The sequence below is a fragment of the Pocillopora verrucosa genome, chromosome 1, assembly GCF_036669915.1.
Source record: "Pocillopora verrucosa isolate sample1 chromosome 1, ASM3666991v2, whole genome shotgun sequence".
NCBI lineage: Eukaryota > Metazoa > Cnidaria > Anthozoa > Scleractinia > Pocilloporidae > Pocillopora > Pocillopora verrucosa.
This window is the reverse complement of record NC_089312.1, coordinates 26,212,842-26,229,025: the sequence shown is the minus strand read 5'-3', so window position 1 is coordinate 26,229,025 and position 16,184 is coordinate 26,212,842. Positions and strand designations below refer to the sequence as shown.

Sequence of the window (16,184 nt, the reverse complement as noted above, 5' to 3'; positions counted from 1 at the left end):
TTTGTACAATGTTTGTTCCGGCGTTACCCATGGATTTCCCGTGCAATTACGACTGGGTAAAACATGTCCTTGCTAAAATGGAAATACTGATAGAACAGACCGAACCACTATGCATTACGTGGCTTTGCGGGAAATGCTAATTAAAGTTTTCTGTTAAGGTAGTAGGTTAATATTTGCCTGAAACGCTTAAATCAACATACCACTGAAACCACGTTCATCAAGGGAGAAATAGGGTTTTTTTTATTTCTTTTTACCTGAGTTATTTATATTTCTCAACTGACTTTCAATATCTTTCAATGTTTTTTCAACAAAGGATTTTTTTTCCAGATTGTGTTGATTGAGTGACCACAATACATTTTTCTTTGAATCGATTGTTTTGTAGAAACTCGATATTCTTTAATAACTGGAATAAGTTACTGTCTGAAGTGACATGTAGTTTTCCAGGTCTTAACTCCCAAGGGTGCCTGGTAGCTTGCACGGATCGTACTGCAAGAGTGCTAGAGAAAATGTCGGAAAAAGGCGAATCAAACGGACATATTACGGTCACAGTCACCTCACCCTCAAACGAGGAACAGGTCATCACTGATGAGGAACAGGTCATCACTGATGAGGAAAACGATGACGAGCTCCAAGTTGAAGTGGAGGCGAAGCGGAAAGGATGGGGAAATAAATTGGAGTACATGCTTGCCACTGTCGGATTTGCTGTTGGTCTTGGAAATGTATGGCGTTTCCCTTACTTGTGCCAAAAGAATGGAGGAGGTTAGTAAATCCAGTGACTAACAAAAGACATAGAGTTTTGCCTGGTTTCTTATCTAAGTATTGACTACTGGACGATTTTAACACCCCAGAGACATCGGGTGAGAATTCGAAGGGTTTCCTATTTCACTTTTCTGTGTCAAACCCGTTTAGCTTACTAAAATTCAAAGGGGTCTTGCGCTTTCAACGAATCTTTCGTAAAATTATATCGAGCAGTACTTTATGTGACAGAAAAGTATACCTGATGAAGGGTGGGTAGTTTTAGTAGTGAATTTCATTCCTTTTGACTTTCATAGCGTCGACACCGGAAATAACTTTACTGTATTTTAGTTTGTTCGAGATCGATTCTTAGGGTAAGCAACCTTTATTTGAATGCTTCAAAATTTGTTCTTTTACCCTTCGTGAGCAATTTCGCTTCATTTTTTCAAAAAAAGAGTTTGGTATAGCTAAGAAAAACTCTCAGTAAAAGACCTGGTGTTGAGCGCTATCCTATTCCCACACACTTGTATTTGTCTGCCGATAGTGGTCTTTAGTTTCCGTCTCTTACGACAATGAACTAAAGATTGTTTTAGAAACAGAACTGGGCGCTTCAGTAAATATTTTTCGCGCATCTTAATCTTGTACAATGGAAAAACTGCGAGGATGGACCGAGTATCGCTTTATTCGTTGAAACCAAAACAAAGTACAGTGATTCAGAAATATCCTATTGTTGAGACAGTCCTTGACGGAGATGAAGTTTCTAACAAGAAAAACCTAGAAATAATTTTGACCTCAAAGACATTTTAGCCAAATTTTTAGTGGACTGAATGTACTATTTTCTCTTTAACAGTTGTGTGTGTGATTTTAGCTTAGTGTACTGGAGAGGTGTCAGATTCGCAGTTGACTTGTCATTTACATAAAAAATAAAACCTCTCCTCTAGCATCACCTACATGAACTATCAACAAAAGTATTTCTCAAATATATTCCGAGGGTTTCCCGGAACATGGGTAGTTTGCACGAAATAAGTGTGAATCGATCGTTAGGATGGGTCTCCTTTGCAACCGCTCTAGAGCTAGGATGTCATGCAACGTTACTGCCGAAGGAGGCGTTCCAGAGCTAGGATGTCACGCAATGTCACTCCCAAAGGAGGCTTTGCGGAAAATCCCATGGACAGCTTTAACCCTTTATACCCTAACATCAGTATGCATCTTCTCCATACTGTTCTCTATACATTTCCTGAGGTGTTGACATGGAGAATTTGTCTAATAATCATGAGCTTCTTTAGCTGGTGATCATTTCCTTTATTGTCGTGACCTTTATGTGTGATTCGGGGGGGAGAAGTTAGATGCTTGTCACTCTTAGGAGTCAAATGGTTATTAGAATGTTAGTAACGCTTCTCTTCGTAGAATGTGGTTCGTTTCATGGAGACCTTGCGGAGATTTAAAGAAAATGGAAAATCTTTTCAGGTCCAATTTACTGTAGCCTTTGCTATACCGGACTGAGCTCTCCGGTTTTTTTCGGAACGTCAATCTCTGGGAACAAAACGAGGTGAAACTTGGAAGCGAGAGGCTAGGAACTTTGTGCTCGCGGCTTTTTCTTTGCCCTCACAGTTTCAGATATGAGAGGCGGTGAACAGTATTTCTTGAAAATTTTTTCTAGGTGCTTTTCTCATCCCGTACGTCTTCAGTTTGGTTGTAATGGGAATCCCCCTGTTTTTCATGGAGTTGGCGATTGGTCAGAGCCTGCGTCAAGGATCTGTGGGTGTGTGGAATGCCATTCACCCCTTCTTGGGTGGACTGGGGTTCGCATCAGTGGTTATCTGCCTGTTGGTGGGCCTGTACTACAACATGATCATCGCCTGGTGCTTTTACTATTTATTCGCTTCTTTCCAGGACCCTTTGCCTTACGCCAATTGTCCTATGGTGGATAATGTCACTTTCGTGGAGGAGTGTCACTTAGCAGGCCGTACACAGTATTACTGGTACAGGAATGCCTTAGAAATAAGTGCGTCCATCGAAGAGAGTGGAGGACTCCTCTGGCATTTGTGCCTGGTCTTGCTGCTCTCTTGGATTGTTGTATTCTTGTGCATGATGCGTGGTGTGGAATCAGCAGGAAAAGTGAGTACTATGATAAATATTCTTGTATTTAACCATAGCTTACTGGTAACCTAAATTTTCTTCTCTGTTTCAGTCTTTCGACATCCTTCTCCATCCTTTTCTCTTCTGGGTTTATTGTCTTGTTTATCTCTTTTGAGTCAATGTATTGTGTTTGTATTCATGTTTAAGGTAGCTTTTAGCGCCAAAAAAGAAAAAACCGCTACATAGTTCTCTGCGGTAATGAGCCTTCTAACTCATCGAGATCGTTCGTTTTCTTTTGCGGAAGATAAATAATTGCAGTGTGTTTGTATTCCTACTTTCCCAGCTGCAGTGGTCAACCACAGAAAGAGTGAGACACTTGCCACACTAATGCGTTTTTCCTTTAATTTTATAGCGTTTAAGTTTGTGTGAAGGACAAAAACGTTTCAAAGATATGAGTTTGCGAACGAGGTTGGGGCCTAAATGTCCCTTCGCGCTGCTAGAGGTCGGATAAACTTGCTTGACAAAGAAGTTGTGAGTGCTTCGTTGATAAAATGGTGACGGTAGTTTTCGTCCTTTGATAAATGAGAGGACGAATCAGATTCAGTTCACAGCGTTGCAGTAGTTGAAAATTGTTTGAGTTTCTTTCTGGTTTGCAGGCAGTCTACTTCACCGCCACATTTCCATACATCGTACTGATTATCTTCTTTGGTCGTGGGATCAGTTTACCAGGCTCTGTTGATGGCGTCAAACACATGTTTACCCCTCAGGTAGTAAACCCAGTCATGAAACAAATATGAAACATCTAAGATTTTAATTAAATAGTCTGTTTTATTCCTGTGAGCATGGGAGATAATAATTACCTTCATCAAAATGGCCTAGATTAAGTTATTTCACCAGACATTTCACGTATTTCAGATTAATTTGGATCCCACTTTGTTTTTTCAAACAAAATCAGGCAACAACAACAAAAAAAAGAATTAGAAATTTGCGTACAATTCAACGCTTGCGAAAAACTCAGTATCCCAAGAGATCTAAAAACTGATTTAATCTATTTATAAACCTGTATTGGTTAAACCAAATAAACTCTCGAAAATTTTTTAAGGAGATTGCAAGTTATTATGTGCTTTGTATGCCAGCAAATAACTGGTATAATCAATACCCCGTCTGTCTTATTTTTGGTATTCTCTTTGTTTTCTTTTTCCAGTTTGATAAACTTACTGATCCTCAAGTCTGGCTGGAAGCCGCCACACAGATTTTCTACTCGTTAGGAGTTGCTTTCGGTGGACTCATCGCCATGTCCAGTTACAACGATGTCCATAACAATTGCAAACGGGACGCTATTCTGGTGTCCACCATCAACTGTGGCACCTCAATCTTTGCTTCAATTGTCATTTTCTCCATTCTTGGATTCAAGGTAAGATTATAAATAATGCTATCGGCACAAATATGTTTAAAAAGGTTGTAAATGAATTTGGAATTCGGTCGTCGAATAAAAATTTGTATTCAATTGTCAGAAGCCAAGTGTTTCCGTCACAAAGTGCGCTTAAAAAACACTCCTTCGCTTTTTATTTGTGGCTTTAAGTCAACAATTCATGTAGATTTACACCAAATGCCATTTCTAGATATGGTCATGTAAACCATAAACGTAACATACCTAACACATGTTACAAGTAAGAATCTTAATTTCCCACCAGAGATAGGATCTCGGGAACATGTGCTTTACCGCTGAGAGCCGGTGAGCTGGGTTACTATTAGGTTCACATTCGACATCCGTGCTGAACTCTTTTAGGGGAAAACGGTTACCACCCTTTTTTTTTTTCAAGGCCCATCATTCATATCACGAATGTTTGGATATCTACGGAGGAAATAGCACCAACATTGAAAAGCATTGTAAGGATTTGGAATTTTGGTTGTCTGAGGTAAGTGCGTACACTCAGTGTGAAGATGATACATTTCCTAGTTCACGATAAAAGCTGTAATGAATTGATATCTATGCATTTTATCGTCGAGGATGTTGTCCGTTGCATTCTTGTAGGGAAGGGAGCGACCACGAAAAGTGGGTCGAGAACTTCATGTCATATTAATTGAATAAACTGTATATTGAACGATGTACAGGCCAAATTTTTTAAGCAACAAATATAGAACAGCAAAGGACCATATTAAGATAAATCATACCTTGTATGTCTAACATGAGGAGCAACTAACACTGAAATGGATGAGATGCCAAAAACTTTGAAAAGAGAAGCTAAACGCTATGGTTGCTATTTTTTCCTTTCTGTATCCAGTCTGCACAGGGACCTGGGTTAACATTCATCGCCTTCACGGAAGCGATAGTGAAGATGCCCATATCCCCGCTGTGGGCTGTGCTGTTTTTTTGCATGTTGCTGACTCTTGGACTCGGCAGTATGTTTGGAACTTTGGAGGGAGCGCTCACACCTTTATATGACCTTCAAATTTTTCCTTGCAGGAAAGAGATCCTCACTGGTAAGTAAATGAAACTATGGTAGGTTTAAAAATTAATATGTGTTAAGGTTAGGAGAGAAGAGCTCATTCCTTGATAACCGAAACACGAGACTTTCCGTACTCTGAATCAGGTTGAAATGCTATTCAGTGTGCTCGTGACGGTGGATTCCGCCATATAAATTTACTTTGCCGGCCTGCTTGACTTCTTCAGTCCGTGAATGTGTTTTTTATTTCTTTCCCTAATTTCACAAGAATTTTATTTCTCGTTTCTTTTTATTGTTCGATTTTAACAGAGAAATGATGACATCATGAAGGGTGAGGAAACTGACCGTAGATCTTGGGAGTTTTAGGGTAAAATTTAAGCTCGTGATAAAAGCTTATGATGGCGGATATTCCACGTTATTCATGTTATCTCCAGGTATCCTCTGTGTTGCTAGTTTCCTGGTTGGTTTGTTATTCTGTCAGAGGTCCGGCGAGTACTGGCTGCAGATGTTTGATTCGTTCAGTGGAACCATTCCTGTTCTGTTCATCGGCTTCTTTGAGCTGATTGCTGTTCATTACATCTATGGTGCATCCAAGTAAGTGTTTCAATACTTGATGCTCGGTGCAAGAGAGCAAAGACATGTCCAGCTTCACACTTCACGTTATGTTTGACTTGGTATTTTATATTCAATGAAGCAAAATATCCCTCGCAAAATTTGTTTTTCCTCATGGTTGAAAAAGAGGAAGGGGGACGTCCGTTGGCAGGACTACTGTTTTAGACTGATAAGTTGAGTTTGTCTTATCGCGTTTAGTCCAAAATTTTAGAAATAGGATATTTTGATGTTTTCTCCTCCACTAGCTGCTTAGTTTATTAAAACATCGTGTTTGAATAAGGGTTTTACTTACATACTTACTTACCCATCACTTGCAGGGTTTCAACACCAAAAGCATGGAGCGACTAAGAGAATCACTCACCTCCCCTCTCTCTCCTCCCACCCTAGGAGCGAGCACAGTGGAAGGACTCTAATCCAGACCTCTCTCGTATTTCAGGACATTAGTCGCTAGGCCACAAGTTCGCCCAATGTTTGCTTTCCTCTGAGACTAATTTTTGTTTTACATTTCTCCTCAGGTTTGAGGATGATATCGAGTACATGATTGGAAGCCGACCTGGGTGGTATTGGAAGATCACATGGCGCTTTGTTGCCCCATTCCTTGTTTTCAGTATTCTGGTGGCTAGTATAGTAAACATGGGAATCAAACCTATCGTTTATTCAGCCTGGCATCCGGAACTTGTGAGTAAATTCAGCTTTTACTTTCTTTGTTCATGCTTATGGGAATGCGGTTTACCCGTAAATACACGAAATAGCTCTGCCTCGAAAAAAGGTGCCCGTGCTTGTTTTGCGAACATAACAAATTTAAAATGAGAACTGCGACGAAAAACAACAAATTTGAAAAAGGGCCGAGGCGCTCTTCCGAGTTAACACGGTGGTCATATAAACGACTGCTGATTTAAACCATTTTTCTCGTATAAGCAATGACTTCGTTCTGCTTTACTTGGCAGAGTGGAAGATTTTTGAACATTCATTCCTAATAGAGAATTAAATCATCTTTTTGGGAGTGAAAAACTGATGTTAAATAAAAACAATTTCCTATCCTATCGCAGGCAGACGTGGTTCCGACTCAATATCCAAATTGGGGATATGTTGTAATAGTCATTCTGATTCTGTCGTCGTGTTTCTTTATTCCATTCATCTTTATACTGCGGAGGTTTGGTTTCACTAATTACGAGAAAAAAGTGAGGCGCTCTGTGAGGGGAGATGACGTCATACCTCCGGGATCTCTGACACCCCAATTGTCACGTGTCGCACTAAATTTATCAGAAGAACCGCTGGGTGGGACCGATGACTTCGACGAAAAGTATGAATCGTAAAAGAAAATATATCGGGTCCACGGCACTTCCTGACTTTTTTGGTAAGCATGATGTATCTCTGGTTGATTTCTGATGCAAGTTTGACAACTCCAGTATCGGTATGTTTTTGTTTTATAAAGCTTTGAGAATGGATTTTATCTCCAATATGGACGTCTGACTTCGCTGTAATTTGATGTCTGAGTAACAATTTTTAGTGTGTCTTCCATGTGGCTTTCGGCTCTTTGAAATAATCTGGTATAACAAGACCATTGATTTTATTGATTTTATTAAGCTTTTTAATTCCTTAACTCCTAGAAGAGATTAACAAGTAACTTCTCCCTATAAAATCTAAACATTATCCAGCAAACAGGTCATAGGAATATTCAAACTTATCAGGTTGAAGTTGTTATCTCGATCTGACACCAAACTCTTGTAAGTTATTTACAAGGAAATGTGAAGCCAGAGGGAGAATTAACTGAATCCGATATTGAGAGTTAAAGGATTAATAGATGTTATCTGATGAATACTTTGTCGGCAGAATTCAGCTTTTTTATTATTAGTGCACAATGTGTCCTCCACATTCGACAACTATCATATGAAATGTATCGTATTTGTGATCTTGATTAAAATTTATTGGAAATGCAGTTGCTCGTTAAGCTTATATCTCTTACATAGAGTTTAAGTCTGCTGTAGATAGCCGATTAAATTAAGTTGAAAATTAATATAAAAATAATAATGGATAAATAAGATATAGTCCCGCAACAAAATGTCAAAAAGACAAAACGTGGTATTAATAAGTTCGAGATATATACCCGTCTACATCAATTTTGAAGTCGGTGTTTTATTGATCTTCTCAGAATCTTGATGGTTTTTCCGTTTTTTAATCCACTGGGGTTGTTGGTTTTCGCTGTTTTGACATTTGGTTTTTTAATTTCATGATTGTATAGGGCGGTTTTTGTGGTATAACTTCGGTCTGGATATTTAATCGCTCTGGATTGTTTTCAAAGTATAGTTCCCGGCTTCAGAACTCCTACGTCTAATTTTTTTTATTGAAAAAACCAGCTTTCTTTTTCTAGTTGGTTGTTTGAGTCTAATACCCACTGATTTTGCGCTACTCACAAAATTGCTTCCACCTCCAACCCCCCCTCCCTAAAAAAAATCCTATTTTTAAACACCAAAGATTTATCTATTGAATAACCATAGGTTACAGATTTAGCAAGAGAACACTGTTTAATCTTGACAGAAGTTAATAACTCTTAAAATTTTCCAGAAGATATTTATTCTCCTAGGAAAATATTTCAGTTCAGTCTACCTACTGTAATACGATGAAAAAATATCGTGTTAGGGGTGCGTATGGTCTCTCCAAACTGTGAGGGTCTCGCACAGCCCCTTCTACTGTCAAGGAAATTGCGATTTATCAGTTATGCTGTTAAAGTTTTAAGAACATATTTGCAATGGCGTGAATAAACATCAATTTATCGTTCAGTAATGCCCTCGTGAGAGTTTTAAACCCTCAAGTTTATGGCCCTCGAGAGAAATTCTGTTGTTTCGCAAACCTGTTTATTACTGAGAAGATGATCTCACGGATGGCTGGTGAACTTGTTCACGGTAGTTTAGAATAAGTCGGAAAATCTTCAAAAACTCCCTCTTAAATCTTTTGTTCACAACCGCGTAAATAAAAGGGTTGATTGTAGAAGACAAGAAAACCATGATTGTATAGAACAGGTACATCTGACGGGGCAGAATAAGAGCGCCTGTCACCACGTCTGTGGTGTCCATCACTAACACGGGAAGCCAGCATAATGCAAATCCAACGACAACCGCTACTAGAGTTTTGGTGATATTGGCGTCGCGCACGTTGAGCCTGGTCGCAGAATCTTCCCCATTTGCCGTCATGACGCGGTTTTGCCCTCGCACTGTCTTAAAAACGCGCCAATAACAGAAAACAATGGTTGATGTTGGCACTCCAATGAACATAACATCGAGACAAACGGTGTAAGCGATGTTTATTTCGAAGGGATACACGCAAAGAACTTTGCCGGGTTGGAATGCGTAGTCTTCCCTACCAAACACAAGTGTAGAAACTGAAAAAAGGCACGCCAGTAGCCACACGATCACCAAGTAACCTAGCGTTCTTTTCATGGAAAACACGGTTCGATAGTCGTTAGGCTTCACGACGCAGAAATATCTGTTAATGGCAATGACAGAGAGAGTATTAAGTGAAGCTGTAGCAAACGTTATAACGCAGAATCCCTGGAAAAGGCAAACAGCTCTGTGGTAAGGCCAAACCCCCGCGATAAGCGCTCCTGCAGAAAGTGGCATCACTGAGGTTGCTACCAGTAGATCTGTCAGGGAGAGTGCGACGATTAACACGTCTGTGATGGTAAGACGACGGCGATTTCTATAGGCTACGGCGAAAACCAGAATGTTTCCGATCAAAGCTGTGATGTCCACCAAAATCAGTATCGTGGCTTCCACCGCAACGAAGACATTATCTCTTTGCGCAATGCTTAGCGCCAGGCGGTCTTGGCCGTTCGACATGATGTCCAATCCAACTGAAATTTGTTCTTCTTTAAAGGAGAAATCTGAAAGGAGAAGATACAGTGTCCTTCTTAAACTTCATTCTTTTGTTTCTTTCCTTTTTGTTTGTCGTATCTTTTAATTAAGGCCTTCCTTCCTTTCCACGTTTTGTTTTTAATATTGTAATCAGAATGTTTGTAATATCGTATTTCCCTGAGCAGAGGAAAAAAATTGCATTTTAGAGATTTCTTTTTATAAATCAACTAGAATAAATCTAGAGTGTTATCCCTAAATTGCTTTTCTTATCTTTAACTATCAGGTTAAATTGGAAATTGAAAATTTTAATCTTTTTGTACGTCAGAATTTGTCAGTGTTCCCAAATGGTCTGAATGCAACTTCGCTGACATCGGGAAACAGAAAGAATTGCATGATTAACCGCTACAACAAATTATCGAGTGCCTGCATCCAAAATAATTTATCCCATTGACTTTCTACTAAGATATTACCAAAACATGTAAATTTCGCTTTCCAGCAGATTTTTCGCGATCACCTATTTACAAGTGTACCCGCGAAGAAAATTATTGCATACTTAATTCAATAACACTCGTTTTCGTCAATAATGTACACCGAAATGACATTGGCTTTATGAGCGGGATTAAAATGTACTAAATAAAAGATGACAGTTGGTTCTTTTCGGTTCTTTCTCACAGCTCTTTGATTTTAAAGCGAATTAATAACCGAGAGCTTTATTTCTTTTGTTTGCGATAGCACGTGAAGAAAAACATTGCTTGTCTACGATTGGATCGAGATATCTGTAAATTTGTAATCAACTGCAACTGAAACATTGTTGAAGTTCCTTTTGCACTTTAAAAAGACAATACTATAAGAGGCAAAAGCCAATAGTTTGCCTTGATATGATCGATTTTTATCAGGATTATGTCGGTAAAATTCAACGAGGATACGACGAAAATACTCGTAGAAATATGCGAGTGGTTATCGATTTTTAAAACAAGAAGAGACAAAAAAAACTGTTAGAGCTCCGAAATCGAGTTTCTATGTTCCGGGAACTTTTAAGATAAGGCGTGCAGGCAAGAATACAGCAAAAAATCCTTATGGATACGTTTCGGTTACGATATTTAACCAATTCATTCAGGGCCTCAAATGACTATCTTCCATCTTTGCAACTATATAAGAGCTTGCTATTTGTCCGAAATGGACAAATAGACTCAGAAAAATAATAGGCTTCTTCTTTAAGAGTCTTTACTTTAAGCGTAGAGAAAAGAAAATTATCAGAATAGTGTAGTAATACTATTGACATAGTAACGTGAGATTATTTTAACTATTATGACTGGCGCGGAATTTACCACGCATGAGTGGTGCTCCCCCGCGGAGTGCTTGCAAGGGAAATGTTTTGCTCTCGTCTGCGCGTTAGTTGCGTTCTGAGAAGCTTATAAAAAGTTAGGACTAGTTTTATGTGGCTTTGCAAATCTGATTGATAGCGGCATGCTCTTTATTAAAGGATACGTCTGGCTAGCCTTTGGCCGCTACATAACAAATTCTGCTTGCCATGCAGCACTGCCGGTAATGAAAGTCGCAATAAAACTCGCAAATTCTACTCGAAGTTCTCTTCAAATTCTGCTCAACAAATGAATAAGTACACCAGACGTGTAAGTTCAAATTATAAATGTACATATATGTACATGTATTCTTTCATTGATCACAAACTTAGATTCAACCTTTTAAAACGGTGGTAATTTTTAACATTCATAATAAGGTGGTCAACGTTAACAGCTGAGACGCTAAAGCAACGAGCAACTCCGCAAAACAGAGATTGAAAACTATTCGTTTGATTGGTTTTTTAGTCTACGCCGTTAATTTTTAAGGGATTCTACTCAGAACTCTGCTCGAAAGGCAGTTTTCTGCCGGCATGCTGATGATGTCTAGAACTAATTATGCTCACAATTATGCTAACAGAAATTACCCGAGCCTAAGCCTTCGATTTTCTGTCGGTCAGTTGAATGCTAGGCATTCCTAATTTTATTCTTTTTTAGGGGAGAAAAAGAACCCTAATTAAACCTCATCTGGTAAAGTGAATCTAACAATTCTATCGTTGGTAAATGCGGTTGTGACATGTGTTTTAGATACAATTGTTCATTGTTAACAAAGCTAATGTGAAATCTAAATTTAAACTACCTCCTCTCCGATCGCTCAAATTTTCTCTTGAGAGATGTTTTTAGCCTCTAATGAGTTAAATTGACGTCATTTCCTCCGGCTTTTATCGATGAGGAACTTTAAATAAGTCCTGTGGAAGGAAATCTTGCAATATTGTGTTGTTATTGTGTTCCACAGAGGGAATTGCTTTAACATGGACAATAGAATAACGACTTTTTCATTCCTTTCACTCACGTTGTTTTTATGACGTAATTATGCTTTCAGTATTTAGCAAGGCCCATAACTTTCAAAGCTTTCTCTTTGAAGTGGACCAAAACCATTTGAATAAGGAAACAAAGGAGAATCAGTTTCAATGCAACATCTTCGAAAAGTTTTAGCACGTCTTCGGCACTAAAAACGCATCCTGAGTGTTTAATAACAATTTGAAGTTAAAATACACAAAAAATACGAAAAATCATTCTAAACATTTGATACGTAGACGTTGAACATCGTCCACTAAGAAACAAAAATTACTGACTATCCTCTAATCATAGCTTTGTTTAGTCAGTCAGAACAGTTTCAAATTTTAGAGCAGGCGAAGTGTTTCGTGTTTTTTCGCTCGATTCAGCCCCATTCATAATTAATTAACAGCAGCATTGTAACGTTCTAGGCGATTTTGCCCGGCGGGAAAAATATAAATTTTTTATTTGTTACGTCCTTCTCGCTAGTCCTCTTCCGCAACTTTTATTGATCTCTCCGAAAAAGAATCCATTAGATTTCAGGAATGACGCCATTCGAGCTTTTTCGAATGGCATAGTTACAAACAACATCACGCAATGTTGACCTGTTAACTCTTCCGGCAGAGACACGGAAGAATTTTGAGGGTTTTGAAAATGCGCGTAGAATTTTCGACGCAAAAGTTATCAGAAGGCGTATGAAAATAGGCCGAACTCATAAGTTGGGAACAATGTTTTAAGCGTCATGTTCATATCGTCTCTTCGAAAACGAACGCATTTATAGATCGTAATAAAGCAGAGCTGAATAAAAATCCACATAGTCAGTCAGTTAAAAAAAAAAAATGAAAAAAAATTTGCTCATGGCAGACTTGCAAATCAGTCGCAACGCACGGCAGAATCAGAAAGTGATTCTTTAAACCTAACGGAATTACAAGCCTGAGAAGATAGAATTTCAGGTGGATTTAAAGCAAAATAAGTTTATTCTCATTAAGCCTGCCAATTTAGAAACCAGCCATTTGAGATTGCTTTTAGATGGCTTTCAAAAGGGCCGCTTTTGTACAAAGGTCTTCTCGTGTACAAAGAGATAAAATCAGAATTGTAGAAAACAAAACTTAACAACAAAAGAAAAACAAGAAATCTCAGGCTAATGTATCTGTGCAAGACGCGTTCAATCCCTCATCTGATTTTAAACCGATAGCATTTTAAATGTAAATTTCTTCTTTCATTTTCCTAGTTACCCAACCGCTCTCACTAAACTCATTACGTAATATAATTTTCCTTCCCCCTAAACTTTACTCGTAAGGTTTACTTAGTCTAAAGAAGAAGAGTTTTTCAGTCACATCTTAATTCATTAACATCCTTATCGTTTTGTCTCCGGTCCTATATGAAAAGTAACTTTTCGGTGTTTCATGACATTTCCTCTTATTGGCTTGTTTTTGGCGAATGCTTGTTTCTTTGTGACACAGCCAGCAAACAGCGCAGTATCACTAATAAAATAACTTACCTGTAAAAGTAAAAATGGTATAATTTTTTCTTCAGCTTCCCTTTAGTCAACAATCGCGGCCAACAGCTCTGCAAGGCAATCAATCTACACACGGAAATAAAAACAATGTTTTGGAGTTGACCGGATCACAAATGTTCAGTAGGATATCGGCCCTAAAGGAAGAAGTCTCATTAAACATGCGGTGCAAGCCCACACTGTGGGTTTTAAGTTGAGAGAAAGTGTTCAAAGGATATGGCTTCGACAGTTACGAAAAACAGAAGTAATCATAATTGGTTAATTTCCGTGTTTAGCTGGCGAAATGCTTTTTAAGGATTCCTCACCTTTTGTGATGAAGTTCTCTTCCAATTCTCAGATTATTTACAGTGAAGCCATCAAAATCGACGAGAAATATAACCAAGCGGTAATTTCCTTGGAAAGCTTTATCTACTGCAGTTCTTTTCGGCTTATATACTCCGAGAGTTTCCGTGACTTCGGCAAATTTTGTTCAGATAAATTTTCATTCCTAAAATCTAGTGCGGATTTCGCATAGAATTTTATTTCAATGGCATACTTGAATAATTTATTAACGAGGTATTGCTCACTTATGGTAACTATCCAATGGAGACGCTTACGTTTATGGATGCTTTGTTTATCGAAGGCATAAATACTTTTAGAATTGCCGCTTTTTTCTCTCTACCGCAAAGGCTGTTTTAAAAATAAATTCTTTCAAACATTTTTCCTTTGTAAAGAGTATGTGGAAGAGACTCGAATATTTTGAAGCAAATGCTTTTAAGCAAAATTTATTTCCGATTTAGTTAATTAATCCTCACACATAGGACTGTACATGTTGCATCAGAGAGCTCAGGTTACTTGGTTAATGGTTGAGCGAGTAATTGTGTAGCTAATTAAATTAACAGGCAATCGTTGCCAACACGTAGTCCAGTAGAAAATGGTTTGCAGAATAAAGCTTTTAGATTTAAGTTCTTTTAACCCTAGACCTAACCAAAGAGGAAGTTTTAAAAAAGCTAACCGGAAACCTTTGAAATAAAAGTAACAGGGAAGTCATCTTACGGGATATGTAAATAGCATCGACTTCACCCACGCTCTGAGGTTAGAGAATATATTTTTTCACGTTTGGTTTTAAGAATAATTGGCAGCAATGGCAGATTATGATAGGAAAAATTGGGTTAAGTGAACATGTTGTTGTATTAAGGACGAAAAATAAATTTGCATGAAGAAGATTAATTCTCCAGTCATTGATCTCCAGTTCCCGTTTTTGGCTTTGTAATTTCCTGTGTTCTGATCACAAATCTGTTTTTTTGTTAGATTTCTATGTTTTCGTTCCATAAAATTTGAAGGCTTATTACCAGCTGCTTGTGGCGTCAGCAAATCGACAAGTGATTTATCTGTTCAGCTTATTTGTATCTCTTTTAAGTCCAACAGGCAATGCCTCTCAGTAAAGACCGTATATTCTTCACTCTGTCTCAGCCTCTTTGAGTCTTCGGGATGGACGCATCCAGTTTCAAGGAATTGTTTTTAGTATTTTACTCTCCGATCGTATCAGTAATTTAGAAAGACAGACAGACTGGTTAAAGACAGACGTAGTATTAAGTTTAAAATGACTAAGAATGACAAAAGAAAATATTCAAATGGTCCTTTATTACATTTAAAACTTCAAAGGAGCATGCACAACTCAATGTTACAGTTTGATGAGCGGATTTGTAGCACCTAGCTTTTTCGTCAATTATCTTTAAGATACGACATGCTGTCAACTACTTAAAATCAGTATGAACATCGTGTAGCATTTTTGTAGGGGCACAAGGCTGTATCAATATTAAGTTCAAGCTTGCCAAACGCTATATAATCCCTTAATGACACTGCTTTTAGCTATTTCTTTTTCTACACAAAGCAAATTAAGCATTTTCTGGTTACCGTCTGCGCATCTTAAGTAATTTAGCATGAAATTTGTCAATTTCATCATTCCCAATTCGTGTCAATGTTTGTCCTCCTACTTAAACTACCATTGTTTGGTTTGGTTTTTTCCCCCACTTAACTCAGTAGGTGCTTGTCTTACTAATGCAAGCTAAGTTAGCGATTTAGTTTAATTAATGAAATTTTCTTCGTCCCAATTAGAACGAATCCTAATTATATGATAATCAAAATAATATGACACTCTCGATCGTTCTTTTGAGAGGCACTTAGCAGACGCTCGAACCCTTTTAAGCCGTTTCATTACATCTTAGCGAGGGATAAGTTACGATTGTCGTATATTTTGGAATAACTTCAATACTCTAAGATACTAAAATTTCGATTTTCCACTTACCTGCTGCAGTACTTTATAGTTCATGTAGTGTTTTCTGGTCTCTCTTGTTCGTGTTCTCTCCTCTTGTTCTGTCAGCTAACCGCATTCACTGAAATTGAGTGAAAGCACTTCTAACGAACTGCTTTATACTCTCAAATGTTTCCCAAGAGTCAATACATCTCAATGCTTGCTGCAATTAACTGATCTCTATCTTTGATAGACAAAAGTTAGACGCGAGGTAAATATAGCATAATTGTCAAAGTTAAGCGAGTTTTGGGTGACAAGATTCTTTGATTTATACATGTCTAGGAAATTTTCCTGACG

The 16,184-nt window shown here is 38.1% G+C and overlaps 2 protein-coding genes across 2 annotated transcripts; one reads left to right on the top strand and one right to left on the bottom strand.

The window, feature by feature from the left end:
* The first annotated feature begins 506 nt into the window (after window positions 1–506).
* Window positions 507–7,189, top strand: LOC131771681 (sodium-dependent neutral amino acid transporter B(0)AT2-like). The gene is made up of 9 exons (XM_059087533.2): window positions 507–759; window positions 2,396–2,853; window positions 3,471–3,581; window positions 4,019–4,228; window positions 4,638–4,733; window positions 5,100–5,298; window positions 5,696–5,855; window positions 6,389–6,551; window positions 6,923–7,189. The coding sequence occupies exons 1-9, from the start codon at window positions 507–509 to the stop codon at window positions 7,187–7,189; spliced, it is 1,917 nt and encodes a 638-aa protein (XP_058943516.2).
* Window positions 7,190–7,724: 535 nt separating this feature from the next.
* LOC131771578 (melatonin receptor type 1A-like) lies at window positions 7,725–15,956 on the bottom strand. Its single transcript, XM_059087391.2, has 3 exons — window positions 15,882–15,956; window positions 13,580–13,663; window positions 7,725–9,753 (listed from the first exon to the last, which is right to left on the bottom strand). The coding sequence occupies exon 3, from the start codon at window positions 9,707–9,709 to the stop codon at window positions 8,732–8,734; it is 978 nt and encodes a 325-aa protein (XP_058943374.2). The 5' UTR covers window positions 9,710–9,753; window positions 13,580–13,663; window positions 15,882–15,956; the 3' UTR covers window positions 7,725–8,731.
* Window positions 15,957–16,184: the final 228 nt, after the last annotated feature.

Bases quoted from the DNA above. Each gene is read 5' to 3' on its own strand.
- LOC131771681 (XM_059087533.2), top strand. From the start codon at position 507: ATGTCGGAAAAAGGCGAATCAAACGGACATATTACGGTCACAGTCACC. The intron at 760-2,395 runs GTTAGTAAATCC...AATTTTTTCTAG, and splicing joins GTGCCAAAAGAATGGAGGAG to GTGCTTTTCTCATCCCGTAC. The intron at 3,582-4,018 runs GTAGTAAACCCA...TTCTTTTTCCAG, and splicing joins AACACATGTTTACCCCTCAG to TTTGATAAACTTACTGATCC.
- LOC131771578 (XM_059087391.2), bottom strand. From the start codon at position 9,709: ATGTCGAACGGCCAAGACCGCCTGGCGCTAAGCATTGCGCAAAGAGAT.